The sequence below is a fragment of the Petaurus breviceps genome, unplaced genomic scaffold (assembly GCF_028583685.1).
Source record: "Petaurus breviceps papuanus isolate PSGF00001 unplaced genomic scaffold, PetGlider_PUasm1.0 99, whole genome shotgun sequence".
NCBI lineage: Eukaryota > Metazoa > Chordata > Mammalia > Diprotodontia > Petauridae > Petaurus > Petaurus breviceps.
In genome coordinates, this window is record NW_027187465.1 from 16514304 (window position 1) to 16531613 (window position 17310).

Below are 17310 nucleotides of genomic sequence, written 5' to 3' on the forward strand. Positions count from 1 at the left end.
TCAAGGCAAAAATTTTCTTTGTCATTTTAAGACACTTGAAGTATTTGATTTGTATTCTTGTCTAACATGCTTTTCTAGAAAGAATGGTGTTGTATATTAAAGTGAGGATTCATTGACAAAGTTTGTAGAGTATTTTCATGTGTGCATCAATTTTCTTAAGCATTATCCCAGAAAGTATCCTGGATATCAGTTTCTACTGATCAACTTTCAGATGTATGACTCAATTTTGATGTTTTCTTGTCAGTAAAATTAGTTTGCTGTGCATGCTCAAAAGAGGAGGAATTATCTTTTAGAACATTCATAAGAAATCAGACTATTAAATGAGAGCAAAGAAAGTCGGACTAACTGTGTGGCTTCACTGCAAATCATTCTTTAATACCTTCTCATTAACTTCAGCTGGTAATGAGAACAAATTGAGGGGAAAAACCACCATGTCACAGGGATGAGTCAAAGAGTTTTATGGACCCATAAAGGCCTCACTGATTTACTCAGATGTGGACATACAGAGTGTACAGAGATGGGAGTATGACAGTTTTAGTAGATCCCATAGCTTTCTAAAATATGCAGAGCTTTCTCAAGCATGACACATGTGAAAATGAATAATGATAGCCAGGCAGTCACTGTAGTTTTTTTAATTAAACATTTTTCTTTTTTTATGACTCTGTGCTGCAGAATTGTACAAACACGGAATGCAAAGATTAAAAGAAACAGTGTAAAATAGATGCCTGTGGAATAGGCCAAATCAATGAATCCTTTCACTCAGATTGAACCACTTAATCTTCCCTGTCCCTTTTGACATTAACAAGTGATACATAGCAACATGTGTGAGATGTTGAAATCCCTGCTGGAGTCCTCACAGAGCCATGCTTGCTGATGGCGTCCTTGCCCACCTTCCTAAGAACTGGTAGAGATGCCCATGTTATCATTCCAGTCATCTCATGAGAATGCCAGCCAGAGATTACTCTGAATGGATGAGTAGCAACTCATCATTTCTAGTTTGGCCAAAGTTATGTTTTGATAAGTGTTGTGACTATGGCGATGTAGTTATTTTTTCAATAATAATAATAGTCATATTAATAATATTATTATATTAGATATTATTATATTATATGTTATGATAATGTTATTATATTATGTTATATAATAATATTAGAAAAAGAGAAAATGCAAATGTTATATTTATTTTAAATGGCAACAAATTTGTTTTTAGGGGAGAAAGAAGCAAGGCATTTGGGGGGCAATTTTCAACTCTATTTTATGCCCTTTGAGGCTAACATGGCTGGATTTTTATGTTACACTTAAGAAAACAAACCAAAAAAGCCTTTAGTCTGAGTGATTTCATCGTGGGTTTAGTGCTTTATCTCATTCTATGTGATTTTTCAAGTACCTGAATTTTAGCACTGTGGAAATGCCCTCTGACTTTCAGGTAGACCACATTTGCCTTGATGATGTTTATTTTCATCATCTGCAGTTCGTTTTAGGCTTTCAAAATTACAGGTGTGCCCTGTTTCATTTAAAACCTCCACTCCTGAAAAGTTGGGTGCAAAGGAAGTATGCTGTAACTGTCCTCAGCAAACCTGTCCTTTATTTCCATGTCTCAGGCTTGTGATGGAACCAAGCACACCCTCACCTGCCGGGGATGGCACGCACTTCAGGAAGCCATGCCCCTGCCTGTCAGGTTTGCCTTGTTTCCTCTCTTCTCCTCCTTGGATGTGGAATTCTAACCCTGAGGCAGGTGGGGATCTGGAATCTTTGGGAGCCAAAGGCCAGTGCACGAGGAAGACTCTCTCCACTTCTGTGTGAGAAATGACCAGGTCCTTAGTGCACTTACCAGTCACACCTTTCTGAGGCCTCAAGGTAGACCAGTTATTGTCACTTTTGAGTGGATTTTCAAAGCTTTGCCCCATCTGTACCTTTAGCTACTTGACCTTAATGTGTTATTGCACTTGAGGGGAACCAAATAAGAGTTTGTACATGGATCAGAACAAATTCATCACTGGGACCAGAAGATCAAATGAATGTACGTTGCCTGCTGGGTGTCTGGGTCAGGCAGTCGGCATGGATGGAACAGGAGAATCAGTCTCAGTATTTGTTAGGCATCCATTATTCACCTTGACCTGTGGGTTGTAGTAGGGGACGGCTATTCTTCTATTTCTTGCTAACCCCTTAAACAGTCTCTCTGGAAGGACCTTTGTACCTTCCTTCCTCCTTCTGACCTCCTTATTTCTGTCTGTGGCCCCATCCTTCACCCTTCTCCCATATTTGAACCCCTGCCTTTATTCTCCTGGGCTTCTCACTCCCCATACCCTGCCCCACACAAACAGTTATGCCTGCCCTTTCTTCCTGCATGGTGTCTCTCCCCCCACTGCCACCAAATGCAGTTGTTTTGCCAACTGCCTGCACTATTAAAATTACTCTTAATCACTTTCCCTGCTTCCAGGATTCCTTCCCTCCCTCCCTCAGTCCATCCATCCATCCTTTCTTCTTCCTAATACCCAAGTGTGGCTCCTCATTTCCTCTCAAATGTCAGACATGTCATTCTGGCACAGAAGGCATCACACATGAACATTGTGCCCACTTTTCCAACTCTGCCTCATGAACACCCTCTCCAATGTGCAGTCTGCTCAGTCATGCTTTCCTGCCTCCATACCTTTGTCCCCTTTGTTCTCTATACCTGGAATGCCCATGCCTCACCCTCCAGGACGATTATTAATCCCATAGACATCTGCCTATATATTCTGAGGTCCATCGTTTGTATTTGTGTAAAGCTCCATGGAAACCATCATCTCTAAGCTGAACCTTCCTCTGGGCATGGCTTTGGAAACGCCTGGCAAGCCTTTAAATATGATGGAGGCCTCAGCTCAGGTGCAGCCCCTTACAGATGGGAGTTGTGCCTATCGCCATCCAGGAATCTGCCTTCCAATGTCCCCTAGAAGGGACTATCCAGCCTGTGCTTACAGGGATTCAACAAAAGGGACCCGAGTTTGAAGAAAGTGCTTGCTTAAAATCCAGCCGGATTCCCCCAGCAGCCATGCTCAGAGCTCTGCCCCTTGGGAACTAGGAAACAAGTCTGATCCCTGCCATGTGAGAGCCCTTAAGACACATGGGGCTGGTCTCCTGTCTCCCCATGGTCTTCTCCAAGCTCACCATCCCCATGCCCTTCAAAGGGTCTTCCACGGCCTGACTTTCCTCTGCATGTTCTGTAGTTATTCCCCACTGGACTTCTGTGGTGTAGCACTCAGAGGATGGTAGGACCAGGACAGGGAGTGGCTGCATCACTGATTCCTCACTCGGGCCTTTCTCAGAGGCCACGTCACACGGTGGCAGTGACCGTCCTGTAGTCTGCCCAACACCCCAAATCTTCTTCAGATAAATTAACGTACAGCAAAACAGTCTAATTCCTACTGATAGGGCCATGACTTAACTATAGGAATGACAGACTCCTGGCCAGGGACAGAAAACCTAATAACAATATTGACCACTTGGATTTACTTAGCACTTGAATGTTGACTAAATGCTTTATTTCTAGTACCGATTCTGAGCTTCCCAACACAAGAGCCCAGGGCTCCTGCCAGCTCTGTGACATGTGTTAGAGGAAGGATTGTGACCTTCCTCACTGGAAGGACAGCTTTGCCTCTCCCCCATCACATGCTGCTCAGAACCGCCTGGAGGCTGAAAAAGATCATCAAGAGGCCTTTAACCTGAAAAGGAAGAAGGAATCTGTGTGTGCGCGCATGCACATGTGTGCACGTATATGTGTGTGTGTGTGTGTGCGTGTGCGTGCGTGTGTGCGTATGAGCATTCAGCCGGATGTTATAGAGAGCAGCTACAAAGTGTGAAGAAAAACCACATGCCCAGAAATCAGTAAGAGACCCAGACCCAAGAAGGGCTGGAATGAGAGATGTTGTACAGAGAGGTGGCTCCTCTGGACCTCTTGGGCCAGCAGGCGGGTCCATTTGCCCTCCCCCACCTTTGCAGAAGGCCCCTGATGCATATGTGTGCAGTGCTCACCCTCCTCTCCTCTCCTGCCTCCTCTCTTCAAGGTTCACTTTCAGTGTCGGCTCTCAGACAAGCTCATTCCAGACCCTTATGCTCCTTAGTGTTCTGGACTGTGCCCTGCCCCCCTTGTAACTTACTTTGTATTGACTTTTAAAGTAACTATAGATTGCATCTGCTTATCTGTGTACATGCTGTTTTCCTCCAGAAGAATGAAAATTTCTCGGGGTCAGGGACACTTCCTCTTTTGTGTTTATGTCTGCATCCCCAGGGCTCAGCACAGTGCCAGACACATAGTAGCTACTTAATAAATGCTTCTTGATCGATAAATTTAGTATGCAAACGAGGAAGACTTGACACTCAAAAAGTCTGAATTTAATTGAAAATGTGGATAGTTAGCAGGGTCAATCAAAGGTCTTAATCAACAAGGCAAATTCAACATCATAGTTATCATGTATGGAAACCAAAACTGGAATGCAGTCTTCATGAGGAAATGGAGAGTTCGTGGGGTGGGGAGAGTTGGAATAACATTTCAGTATTTATGGAAATACCATGTGTGTATGTGTATTGCGCGTGTGTGTGCATGTGTATGTGCGTGTGTGCATGCATGTGTTTGTGTGTATGTGCATCTGTGTGTGCACGTATGTGTGTGTATGTATATGTGCATGTGTGTGCATGTGCGTGTGTGCGCGCATACAGAAATCTCAGCGCTGAGCTGCTCTGTGATGCAGTGCAGAGGCCTGGAGTTGGGGGATGGACAGGATGGAGGGATGTGGGCTTGATGGAGGACAGGCAGCTGAATTAGGAATGACTCGACAAGTCAAACGCCGGAGTAGTCAGGAGCAGTTGTTACTGGCTTAATGTCAGTCTGGAAGGGAGTCCCCAGGGGGTTGTGAGGCACTTCCTTTTTTCTCTGTGATTGGGATGGAGCCATTGGCGGTGTGCTTCTCAGACTAGCAGAAAGCGCCAAGTTGGGAGGGATGGTAGAAGGGACGTCGTGGTGAGATTGCTAAAGATGGCACAGAAAACCCACCTTTCACTCTGAGTTCTCCCACTCCCTGTGCACCTAGAGCAAGCTTACCAGCCCCTTTGAGATTCAGCTTCTCCATCTATAAAATGACCTCTAAGGGAACTTTCAGTTTTAAGTCTATAGTTGTGTGATTTTCTCTCTTACACATTGTATGACTCAAATAACATTAAATTTAGTACAGATTAATGCAAAGTCTTGCACTTGGGTTCAAAAAAATCTGACCTATATAGATTTATAAAATGGAAAAAATGCAGCTAGCCAATGGCCATCTGAACAAGACCTGAAGGGTTTCATTGACTGCAAATTCGTTATGAGATCAGTAATGCAATGTGGCAGCCAAAAAAAAATCTCACCCAGTCTTTGGCTGCATTTAAGGCTAATGGGATCATTGATGTAGGGCTGGAAAGGACCTCAGAGGACCTCTGATTCCAACCACATCATTGTACAGGTGAGGAAGCTGGGGTCTGGGGGGCAGAGGGCGTGGAGGGGGCATGTCAAGTGACTTGCTCAGTCCCAGAGGGCCAAGTCAGGAGCAGGATTTAACCCCACATCTTCTAACTTGTGAGCCCACCTGAAACACTGCCTTTAGTTCTAGGGAGGGTGGGCTTCAAAGCCAACTTAGAGGCCTTTAGAAACCTGGAGAAGAGAAGGTGTCAATGATGAGGGTTGGCAGGTTCTTGAAGAGCTTCATGTGAAGGAGGATTTGGGTTCATTTTCCTGGGTAGAAGTATAGGAGATTTTATTGGCAGGGAGAAGAAAGGGACATTCTTGGGATAGCATGACAGCTATCCCAAGGAGTGTGCTGCCAAAGGGAATTGCTGAGGATCTGAGACTGTGTGACCCTTCACTGGGGGGTTGTAGAGGGGCCTCTGTGGCTTCTGAGATCCCTTCCAACTCTGAGGACTTTGGATTTTCTAAGCCTCATCTCTTTCTCTTCACAAAATGTGATGCCAAGCAAATAAATACTTATTGTTTGACTTAAGTATTGAACCAATTAAGTAGGGATTTTTTACATTCAAGCTGTGGCTTTTTCCTTTTAAATAATGATTAAACATAACCATTGCATTTGATTCAAAGTGAAGACTGAGAGGCCGTCAGTGCTTTTGGACTGACCTACTTACTTGAGTTTTCCTTTGGTTACTTGAATATTCCGAGGATAAATGATTCTTCAAGGAGATTTCATCCCTGCTTTGTGGGTGGTCCTGAAATCTCTATACTAACAGTGGGGCTAGAACTGAGCATATAGGATGAGAATTAGGGGTGTATCTCAGGACATCTGAGACCATGGAATCCTACTGATTTTTTACATTTTCTAAACTTCTTTTACCTTCTGTTGTAATGATCAGCTCATTATCAAATGAGATAAGAGATGCAAAGTGTTTTTTAAACCTCCAAGGAATATAGAAATATTAGTCCTGATTATTATTGATAAGTACTAGCTGATTTTAGAAGAGATTTCTGGCATCCAGTTTCTTGAATGTCTAGCTTTACCAGCTGACCACTTAGACTTTTTTGTCACCCAACACATTTTGAAATTTCAGAACTAAGTAGGAGGAAGAAAGGTTTTTTGTTCTCAATTCACTTAAGCTGTACTAAGAATCAGATTGCTCTGTATGTGTGTAAATATGCTGTAATCACCAACACAGACAATTAAGCATCTCAGATAAAAAGAATTCACATTTTTGTTATTTGATTCATAATGGCATTGGCTTTCCCTTTTATGAAAATTAATGTTTAATACAGCTTTTAAATATATCCCCCTATCTTTTTTTTTTTAGTTTTAGCTACTATAGAGGTTGAACTGTGAATCTTATCAGACCATTCTGTTCCATTCTATTCTATTCATAATATGGAAGAAAAAGTCCAAACGCAAATTAGAAAAGCAAGTTATTAAAATTTAAAACAAACTTTTTTTCCTCTTCAAAATTTCAGTTCTGTATATAACAGAATCCAAGTTTATAACATCTTTAGCTGTTAGATCCTGTATGGTGCAGTGGCTAGAATGCTGACCTGGGAATCAGGAAGGCTTGATCCTGACCCTCACTAGTTGTCTGCTAACTGGGCAAGTCACTTTCCCCACCTGTTTTCTCACCTATAAAATGGGCTACAGGGTTTGTCGAGAAGCCATATATCCCTGTGCACACAGAGCCCTCTGTAAAAAGCTACAGAAACGTTAGCCATTCCGTGTAGTTGGAAGAAGTCACCTCCTGTGGTTAAGCTGCTTGATTTTAATATATTTTCTCCAGGGAATTCCAGATAGTTCTACTTAAGTATCTTAGTGAGCCCAGCATGGCCCTGTACTTAATGAGAAGATCAGAATTCAAGTGTCTGGGTTTAACTAGTTGTGAGTTCAAGCAAAACTCTTTTTCACCTACCCCAGGCCTCACAAGGTGAAGGCATCTTGAAAACTACAGAACACTACACTACAAATAGAAATGAAGATCATTGTTAACAGAGCAATAGGAATTATTACATCGGGGTGAACGGAAAAGCGTCCAGCTCTGACCTGCTGGCCCAGCCCTCCCTGAGCCCGGGGGCCCGCAGTGTGGGCAGTGACGGCCGCGCCCTCCTCAGAAGTCGCGGTGTGCACTTGGGGACCCTTTCCAGAACAAGAGATGGGGATGGGGGGGCAGGAGCCAGACGCACCAGCCCAGCTCGGCCGGGGGGCTGCCGTCGGGGACTTCTCTGCGACCGGAGAAACCCGGGCCTGGCCTGCGGACTCCCCGGGCTGGCATCTGGAGGTGCAGGGGGCGAAGCTGGGGCGCCCCACGGGAAGTTCCCAGGCCGAGGATGCAGAGAAGGGGGCCGGGACAGGGCTGGGCAGCGCCGCTGGCGGGGTGCGCTCACCGCTGCGGGAGCGTGGAGGGCTCGGGGCTGGACCCCCTAGGGTTCGCCGGGGGCTCGTGTGTACCGCGGACGTGACCAGCAGGCGGCTCAGCCTACCGGGAGCGGGGCAGACGGGGCATCCATCCCGCTCTGGGCTCTGGGCACGTGGAGCAGCCTGTTGTGCAGGCGCCACCTAGTGGCCAGCCTCTGCCGCTGCCCTTGGTGTGCTTGAGGTGCCCTGGGGGAGGAATGCTGGAGAACAGAGCCGGAGAGGGGCCTAATGTGCCCCCGATCCTCTGCACCGGGACCTGTTCAGCTGTGATTGTAGTATCTTGGGAAGTTAGAGGAAAGGCTTAACGAATGGGCTGGATGATAGGCGCCGAGTCCTCGTTTTGTCCTCCACCAGCCAAACCCCTGTTTTCATAGATTGGGAGGTTGATCACCAAGTGGATGATGTGTGAGCATTAGTGAAAAGCCTGGCCAGGGTTTGTAGGGAGCTCTCTTCAAGCCTGAGTCTCTAGATAGGGCTGTGGGGCTTTCTATTTTAATACCAAATGTCATTATGGATATACTTTAAAAAGCCAATTTCAGAGGCATATTCCTTTTCCTAAATGTGCCTGTGCACTTGCACACATTTTCTGAATTCAGTAACCGAGACTGTTCTTGGAAACACCACATTTTAAAAATGTTTAATGAGTCAAATGAGTTTCATTGTTCAGAAAATTTTACCAGTGTAGATTGTCCCTTACTCTGCAAGTTCGGGGCTTAGAAAGGTGCCAGGGGCATTGAGAGGGTCGCACATCGCCAGGGTCACACAGCAGGGTATATAAGAGATACTCATTGAACTGAGGTCTTCTTGACTCCATGGTTGCTTCTCAGTCCACTTAGCTAAGTGTCATTTTCCCCCTTGAATTGTACAAAATCAGACTTCTATTCATTACCAAGGATAGCTTTGCTATATATTACTGCCACATTACTATCTAATTATCTCAGCTCTGAAACATACTGTTTTGCTGTAATGTCAAACCTGAAAAGTAACCATCAAAGGATGTTAGCTCTGAATGATGGTGTGGAGTGTTTTGAGACTTAGAGTCAGGCATAATAGCACAGTTCCAAGTAGTGTTAAGATTTGGCATCAAGAATTCTTCAATTTGGGGTGGCCAGGTGGCGCAGTAAGAGTGCCGGCCCCAGAGTCAAGAGACCTAGGATCAGTTCTTTCCTCAGATACCTAACACCCACACAAAATAACTGGCCGTGTAACCTTGAGCAAGTTACTTAACCCCAATTGCTTAGGGGTGGCCAGGTGGCGCAGTGAGTAAGAATGTTGACCCCAGTGTTGGGAGACCCGGGATCGGTTCCGGCCTCAGATACTTGGCACCCACACAAAAATAACTGGCCATGTAACCTTGAGCAAGTTACTTAACTCCAATTGCTTTAAAAAAAAAATTCTCCAATTTTTATCTCCCAAATATGAATACTCAATAAGATCAATCCCTTAGCTTTACACTAACCGAGGTTAAAATGCCTCATGCATCCTTGTAAATAGAAATAGTTACTTTCAGAAAGGGACAATAAATTTAGTCATCCCATCCTATAGCTTCTCATTTCTGTGTAGTTGTCTAAGCTTTTAACTTTTCCTTTTAGACTTTGTAGTATTGCAGTTGATTGAGGGGGAATAAGATCTGAAGGGAAGGAGCTTTTTGATTGTTTAATTACTGTCAACCCTAATAATAAGGTACAAATAGCTATACAGTTCCAGAACAAAATTAATTCTTGCTAATAGTCATCCTAATAGCTTGAATTGTTACTCTCACCAGTTACGTGTATATTTGTTAGATGTAATGTCACCATTTAATTAGTAGCATAATGTTCTGTGCCAAAGAGAGCAGTTAGTAATTAGCCATGATGAAAATGCTCCTAAAAAGGATGATTTTTGAATGTCTGTCTGTCCTCTCCTTTTAGCAGTGGCAGATCTACAAAGGATGTTTCCTACTCCTCCCTCTTTGGAACAACATCCTGCTTTCTCTCCTGTGATGAATTATAAAGACGGCATCAGCTCTGAGACCGTGACAGCATTGGGCATGATGGAGAGCCCCATGGTCAGCATGGCCTCCACCCAAATCACGGAGTTCAAAATGGAAGTGGAAGATGGGTTAGGAAGTCCTAAGCCTGAGGAGATTAAGGTGAGGCTGCTTGAGGCAGGACAGACTCCAAGGAGGCTCTGGAAGAATTCTCTTAAAATGGGAAATGTTTGCATTATTTTATAAGCGGATGTTCCTGTGATAGGGCAAAATAAATTGTTGTGTAGAATTCACTAAAAACCAGTTTGAATTGGTGTGTGTTAGACATTGATGTGTTATTTAAAATAACTTGGTATAAATATAAATCTCAGTCCGTGTTTTTAGTTGTTAATTGCTTCAGGTAATTTATTTTAAGAGAAATGTTGAATTCGGGGTGCTCTCTGTTCTTGCTGATAGCTTCTCACAAAATGTTGCTTTTCTGAGTTAGCCTGACATGCACCTCCTGCCTTGTTTTCACAGGACTTTTCATACGTGCACCAAGTTCCCACCTTGCAGCCTTTTGTGGGCTCTTCTCTGTTTGCTCCACTGAAGATGCTGCCCAGCCAGTGCCTGCTGCCTCTGAAGGTGCCAGATGCCTGCCTCTTCAGGCCCTCCTGGGCAGCTCCTCCCAAAATCGAGCAGCTGCCTCTGCCACCTACCGCTGCCTTTGTCCGGGATGGCTACAAGTATGTGCTGGGGGGTGGGCAGGGGCGAAATCTCACCTTTGACTTGACTACCTTAAGTAGACTTTTCTTAACAAAATGTTTGTACATGGTATAATAATAGCTCACCTTGTTTTTGTGTACATCATTACCTATAGGTTTTCGAACTGAGTTTTGGAGAAAACCATAGGCCATTTGTACACAGAACTGTCTGTTGGGGCTCATGTGATGAACCCACAGCATCTACTTCTAAACAAAGCCCTTGAGTACAGTGGGCAAAAGAGATGGTACATTAAGCACTCTTTTATTTTCAGAGGTGAATTCAAAAACATTTTCTTGAAGGAACTTTGCAATGAAATCTTGATGATTTCTGACCCCATACCATCAAGTCACAAATTAGTCCTAAGGGCCTAAGATGCAGGCAGTTGAATGTTTGTGGAGAGGAAGGAAGGTGGGTTCTTAGAATACTCAGGATGCAATTTATGCAGCCAAAGAAAAATGTTATTGACATTTGATAAATGAATGGTGTGATTGGATAGAGAGCTCGACTTGGAGGGAGAAATATTTGAGTTAAAATCCTGCCTCTCAGACCAAGAACACATCACTTCATTTCTCAGACACTCAGTTTTCTCATCTGTAAAATGGCCATAATGGTATCTCTACTGCCTACTTCGCAGGGCATTAAATGTTGTACTGTTGTCTGTTATTGTCTGCCTAATTTTCCCATGATCAAATCATCTTATCAAGATGATCATTGAAGTGACTGAAAAGATTGCTATTTTGTACATGTGTTTCTAGTCAGATTAGAGACATGTCATTTGTGATTCCAATCAAAGTTGAAGTGGCAGGGGCGGCCAGGTGGCTTAGCAAGTAAGAGCACCAGCTCCAGTGTCAGGATGACCTGGGGATCAAATCTGGGCTCAGATACTTAGCACCACACCCAGAAATAACTGGCTGTGTAACCTTGAACAAGTTATTTAACCCTGATTTCTTTAAAAAAAAAAGTTGAAGTGGCTTCAGTCTTTGTTTCCTTGTGCCATGACCTGCAGGATCAGGTCATATGTGACTACCTACATCTTCTTGTTCTCCTACTGGGAAAGCATCCTGGTTTTTTTTTTTTGGAGGGGAGAAGGCAGGACAGTTGAGGTTAAGTGACTTGCTCAAGGTCACACAGCTAGTAAGTGTTAAGTGTCTGAGGCCAGATTTGAACTCAGGTCCTCCTGACTCCAGGGCTGGTGCTCTATTCACTGTGCCACCTAGCTGTCCCCATCCTGTTTAATGTCATGGAATCCCCTCCTTGTGAGAGGTTAGCTGTGAGGATTGTACATCACCTTGAGATCATAGATACAGGAACTCCCAGGACACATTTCTCAGGTTTTCTCTGTTTGACAGATGCAACCTGTTGGAACCAATACTTGGTTGTTTTCTATTTGGGAATAATTTTTATAGGGGAAATCATTCAAATATTTAAATCTTTGCTTACAGCTTTTGAGATTTCCTTGTCCTTTCAAAGAATGGGGGTGGTGGAAGATAAACCATAGAAACCATAAGCACTATTGAGGAAATAATTTATTTTTTTTCCTTGTCTAAACTGCTTATTAATTTGCTGTTTTCATTGAAAAAGAAACTTTGAGTTTGAAATTAATCTTACCAGAATAATGATTATTATTTGTGGGCCCTATGTAAGTAACAATTAATAATAATGATTTCCAGGTGACCTTTTCTTCCTGGTCAGAGGTGGACACTCCTGGGGATTGGAGCAGAGCTAGCCCAGACACAAGAAAGTTATTCTAAAGAACCACTTCTTGAGGAGGGTTGAGTGAATGGGCATCTCTTTCTAGGGGTATTCATTTGAGTACAATATTAGAGCGCATGAAAAGACAGCTTGAGGATCAGAGTACTTTCTTCTCAGAAGCAAAGAATGAGCTCTCTGTTCTGAGAAACAAGCTATTTCAATAAAATTTGTCAAAGAGAACTTTCCAGGGGCTATCATACACTGACATTTTGACCTTAGGCTTTGTTTTCCCATAATTGACTAGTATTAAAAAGAGCTGTTTATATAGGAAAATGTGTATAATTAATCTATGTGTGAGTGTGTATATGTGTGTGTGTCCGTCCGTCTGTCCGTCCTTCCCCACATGTTATGTTTAGGGTAGACAATATGATGTCCTATGGAAAAAAGCATTGAATTCAGAATCAGAGGACTGGTTTAAATCCTGCCTTCTCTGCCCACTACCTGAGTGACCCCTAGGTCAGCCACTTAACTCTTCCAGGGCATTCTTGGACCACTCTAAATTCTACGTGCTCTGAAGGTCTAAGGTTTTTCCTTGCAATGACCCTGTGAAAGAGTGTACGTAGAAGGACGGTCTCCGGCTTATCAGTGTCCCAGCTCTGGAGCTGTAGGGGACCTCAGAAGCCATCCAGTCCTGTGCCCCCATTTTACAGATGAAGAAGCTGAGGCTCAGGGAGGTTAGGAGATTAGGACTATAGGATCACAGATCTGGGGCCAGAAGGGCCTGCTAGCCCAACCCCATTGTTTGACAGGTGAGGAAAGTGAAGGGATTCATCCACAGTCACAGAAATTATCAGGGGCAGTGACCAGGACTCAGGATTTTTTTTTTTTTTTGAGCAGTCAGGGTTAAGTAACTTGCTCAAGGTTACACGGCCAGTTATTTCTGGGTGTGGTGCCGAGTGTCTGAGCCTGGATTTGATCCCCAGGTCATCCCTACACTGGAGCTGGTGCTCTTACTTGCTGAGCCACCTGGCCGCTCCTGACTCAGCGTCTTTTGACTCCACACCCAGGACTTTTTCTATTACATCATGCAGGGAATTCAGAGTAAACTTAGTCTCCCTAGTTAGAAATTGGTGGCCAGGGTAGTAATAGCAATAATGATGATGGTGATGATTAGCATTTAGGTAGCACTTTAAAATTCGCAAAAGGTTTTACAATTATTATCTCATTTAATCCTCACCACAACCCTGGGAGGTATTATTTTTTTTAACGAGGAAGCTGAGGTTATGACTTGCCCAGGGTCAAACAACTAGTACCGTAGGTGTCTGAGGCTGGATTTGAACTTGGGTCTTTCCCACAGCAGCACGGCGCTGCCCCTTCCCCTGTCTGAGCATCCATCACACTTAGGTAGCACACATAATACTGTCAGTTGCCTATCTAGCTCTTTAATGTGTGTCATAAACGTGTTCAAACAAAGCAAATTCAGTCCGGTCAGCGGGTATCAGTTGTGGTTACTATTAGAAGCAGAATCCTAATAAATATGCTAGTAATTAAGTCAGCCCCACCCCCAGCCACATTTTTACAAATGAAATAGGAGCCAGTGTGGTCCTTGATGAGAAGCAATAGAGAAGATGAAAGGGAGGGTGGCTGGGTGGAGACAGCCCTTTCTGGGATGAGCTCCTAACATGCCAGTCTTCTCTGTGTCGCAGTAACGTGCCTAGTGTTGGCAGCCTTGCAGACCAGGATTACCTGAATACACCCGTGACACTGAACAGTGCGGCGCCAGCCAGCAACAGTGGGGCAGGGGTGCTGCCCTCCCCAGCCACTCCGCGCTTCTCTGTGCCGACGCCTCGGACGCCTCGGACCCCACGGACCCCCAGAGGTGGTGGCACAGCCAGCGGCCAGGGGTCCGTGAAGTACGATGGCACCGAGCAGGGCTCGCCGGCCTCCACGCCATCCACCACGAGGCCACTTAGCTCTGTGGAGCCTGCCACTGCCCAGCCTGTGCCCGAGGCCCACAGTCTGTACGTCACCCTGATTCTCTCTGACTCCGTGCTGAATGTCTTCAAAGACCGGAACTTTGACAGCTGCTGCATATGTGCCTGCAACATGAATATCAAAGGGGCGGACGTTGGGCTCTACATCCCCGACTCCTCCAACGAGGACCAGTACCGCTGCACCTGCGGCTTCAGCGCCATCATGAACCGCAAGCTGGGCTATAATTCTGGGCTGTTTATTGAGGATGAAGTGGATATTTTTGGGAAGAACTCGGATCTGGGCCAGGCAGCCGAGCGGCGGCTGATGATGTGTCAGACCGCCTTCTTGCCTCAGACGGAGGGGGCCCGGAAGGCCCCGGAGCCCCCTGTTAGCCTCCTCCTCCTCCTCCAGAACCAGCACACGCAGCCTTTCGCAGCCCTGAGCTGCTTGGGCTGTGTCTCCCCCAATCACCGCCATCCCCTCCCTGGGACACACTGGAGTTACGACAGGGTTCAGGCAGATCACAACGATTCTTGGACAGAGTGTGTCAATGCGCTGGAGCAGGGGCGGCAGTATGTGGACAACCCCACTGGAGGGAGAGTGGATGAAGCCCTTGTCCGAAGTGCCACCGTCCACTCTTGGCCGCACAGCAACGGTAGGTGTTGGGACCAAAAGCCTGACAGCTCTGCTGAGAGCCATCTTAGGTGGGAGTGGCTGTCTGTGACTGCTTGTTTATATCTGCTTTCCTTGTCACTGGGGCCAGAAAAGCTAAGGAAGCTAAATTCAGTCTGGACCTTTTTTTTTTTTTTTTTTTTTTGCTTTTTGGAGGCCATTGGGGTTAAGTAACTTGCCCAAGGTTACATGGCTAGTTTTTGTGTGTGTGGGTGTTAAGTGTCTGATGCCGGAACTGAACTCCTGACTCTGGGGCCGGTGCTTTACTCACTCACTGTGCCGCCTAACTGCCCCTGGACCCTTATTTTAAAAGAAGGAAATCAAGCCTAAATTTTGAATGTAAATTGAAATGATTACACATTGGAGATTTTCCTGACAGGCCTCCTTGTCTCTTGCCTCTTCATTAATCTACCCTTTGTACTGGTTAAGGGATAGAGAGCAGGCCGGGGATTTCATTGATGGAGACAATTCCCAGGGAAGAAAGGTCCCTCTGCCAAGGCAGCTGTTTCCTGCCCAGAGCGTTGGTTCACGGTAGGATGTGGGTGCCGGAGATGGGATTTGAACCCAGGTTTTCCTGGCTCCAAAGCCAACTCTGCTTCTACTAGGCCATGCTGCCTCTTTGGATCCATCATATAGCAACTTGGAAGAATCTTAATATATGGATGGGGCTGTTTATTCCTCTACTCAGAAAACTTTACTGGCTCCCTTTGACCTCCCTTTGGTCTGTACAATACAGACCCCTCAAGGCATCCTGGATCCTGACTCCCCCCTACAGACAGACAGACAGACAGACTCCCTCTCTCTCTCTCTCTCTCTCTCTCTCTCTCTCTCTCTCTCTCTCTCACACACACACACACACACACACACACACACACACACTCTTCCTCTGTCTCTCACACACATACACTCATTCTCACACACACATACTCTCTCAATCACACACACACACACACACACACATCCCACCCCTCTTCCCCCCAGCCATCTACCATGTACATTCCTTTCTCTAAGATGTCCCTCATGCTTGGAATGCACTCTCTCCTCATTGCTGCCCATAAATTCCTTCCAGGGTCTGTTCAGGTGCCTCCTGCTTTGGGGGTCCCTAACTCATCTCTCTTTGCCACGCAGTGTTCTAGCCTTCAGATTTCCCTTGAGTACTTTATATGGATCTCTTCCTTCTAGCCCATCTCACTTTATTTGATCTTATACTTACTTGTATATACCCCACACCCACCCAGAAATCTGTGTGCTCCTTGACGGGCTGTCTTTGTCATTTTCATCTATAGATACCAAATTATTTACACAGAGTTAATGGTTGAAATATATTGCTAAATTTGTTGTTGTTGAATAGGCAAATTTCCTTATTGTGATCTCTTTATATAGGAATTTACTTGTTTATTCACATTCCTCTTGTCCCCTCTTACATAGTCAGTATTTATTGAGCACCCATAAATGCAGAGAAATGTGGAGCTAACTTAGAGGGATCTTGCCAGGGTAAATTACCTACCCTCATAGAGCTTTTGGTAATGAGTTCTCTTGGTTCCATCTTAGTTCTGAAGAGGCCAAAATAACGAGGTTAGTCCTGTTAGGGGCTCACGACCTTCACACCGAGTTTTACTGGCAAATATCTGTTGTAGACCATAAGCAAAGATGGAATGAGTGCTGGAGAATGGCTCAGCACAAGGTCTCACCATTATAATGAGCAAATCAAAAAGAAAGGCAAAGCAGCCACAGAGTCTGGATTAGAAAAGAGAAGACTCATCTTGGAGCCAGGGAGACTAAGTTTCAGTCCTGTCTCCCACACTTACTAGCTGCGAGGCCCAGGGTGAGTCACTTAACCTTCTTTGCCTTGGTTGCCTCTTTTGCTGAATGAGGAGGTTGGAGTGGCTGGCTTCTGTGTGTGACTGGTTCTGCAGCCCTGGGCCACCTGCAGTCCACTGTCCAGCATTGCTCAGAGGAGTTATCTGGCCTTTTCTTGAAGACTTTTAGTGGTAGAGAGGGAACATCCTACTTTCTGGGGCAGCCCATCCCACCTTTTTGGTAGCTAAGATCTTAAGGAAGTTCTTCCTCACATCAGGCCAGAATTTGCCTCCCTGTAGCTCCCACCCATTTGTCTTTAGGGACAAATTGGAATAGATTGGCTGCTTCTTGTGTGACACTTGTTTAGGGCTGTCATCTTCTGCCTCCTTCCCAGAACCAGCCAGCACTTGGAGGCCCTTCCCTGGCCCATTGGCCTCCAGGCCGATTCTCCCACCTGAGCTTTCAGACACACTGCCTTCTTGCCCCAAATCTTGTACTTAAAAGTCTTTACGTTGATCTGTTTGATCCCACAGTCTTGTCTGTTGAGGTCTTTTA

The 17310-nt window shown here is 45.2% G+C and overlaps 1 protein-coding gene across 4 annotated transcripts in view; it reads left to right on the top strand.

The window, feature by feature from the left end:
- MED13L (mediator complex subunit 13L) overlaps positions 1–17310 on the top strand; it is a 428655-nt gene that overhangs the window by 369638 nt on the left and 41707 nt on the right. For 3 of the 4 annotated variants that reach the window (XM_069081430.1, XM_069081431.1, XM_069081433.1), the window contains 3 exons: positions 9815–10035; positions 10393–10598; positions 14016–14938. In XM_069081430.1, the coding sequence (XP_068937531.1) occupies positions 9815–10035; positions 10393–10598; positions 14016–14938 (1350 nt within the window). The remainder of the gene's footprint in view (positions 1–9814; positions 10036–10392; positions 10599–14015; positions 14939–17310) is intronic. The other variant, XM_069081432.1, reaches the window with a different exon arrangement.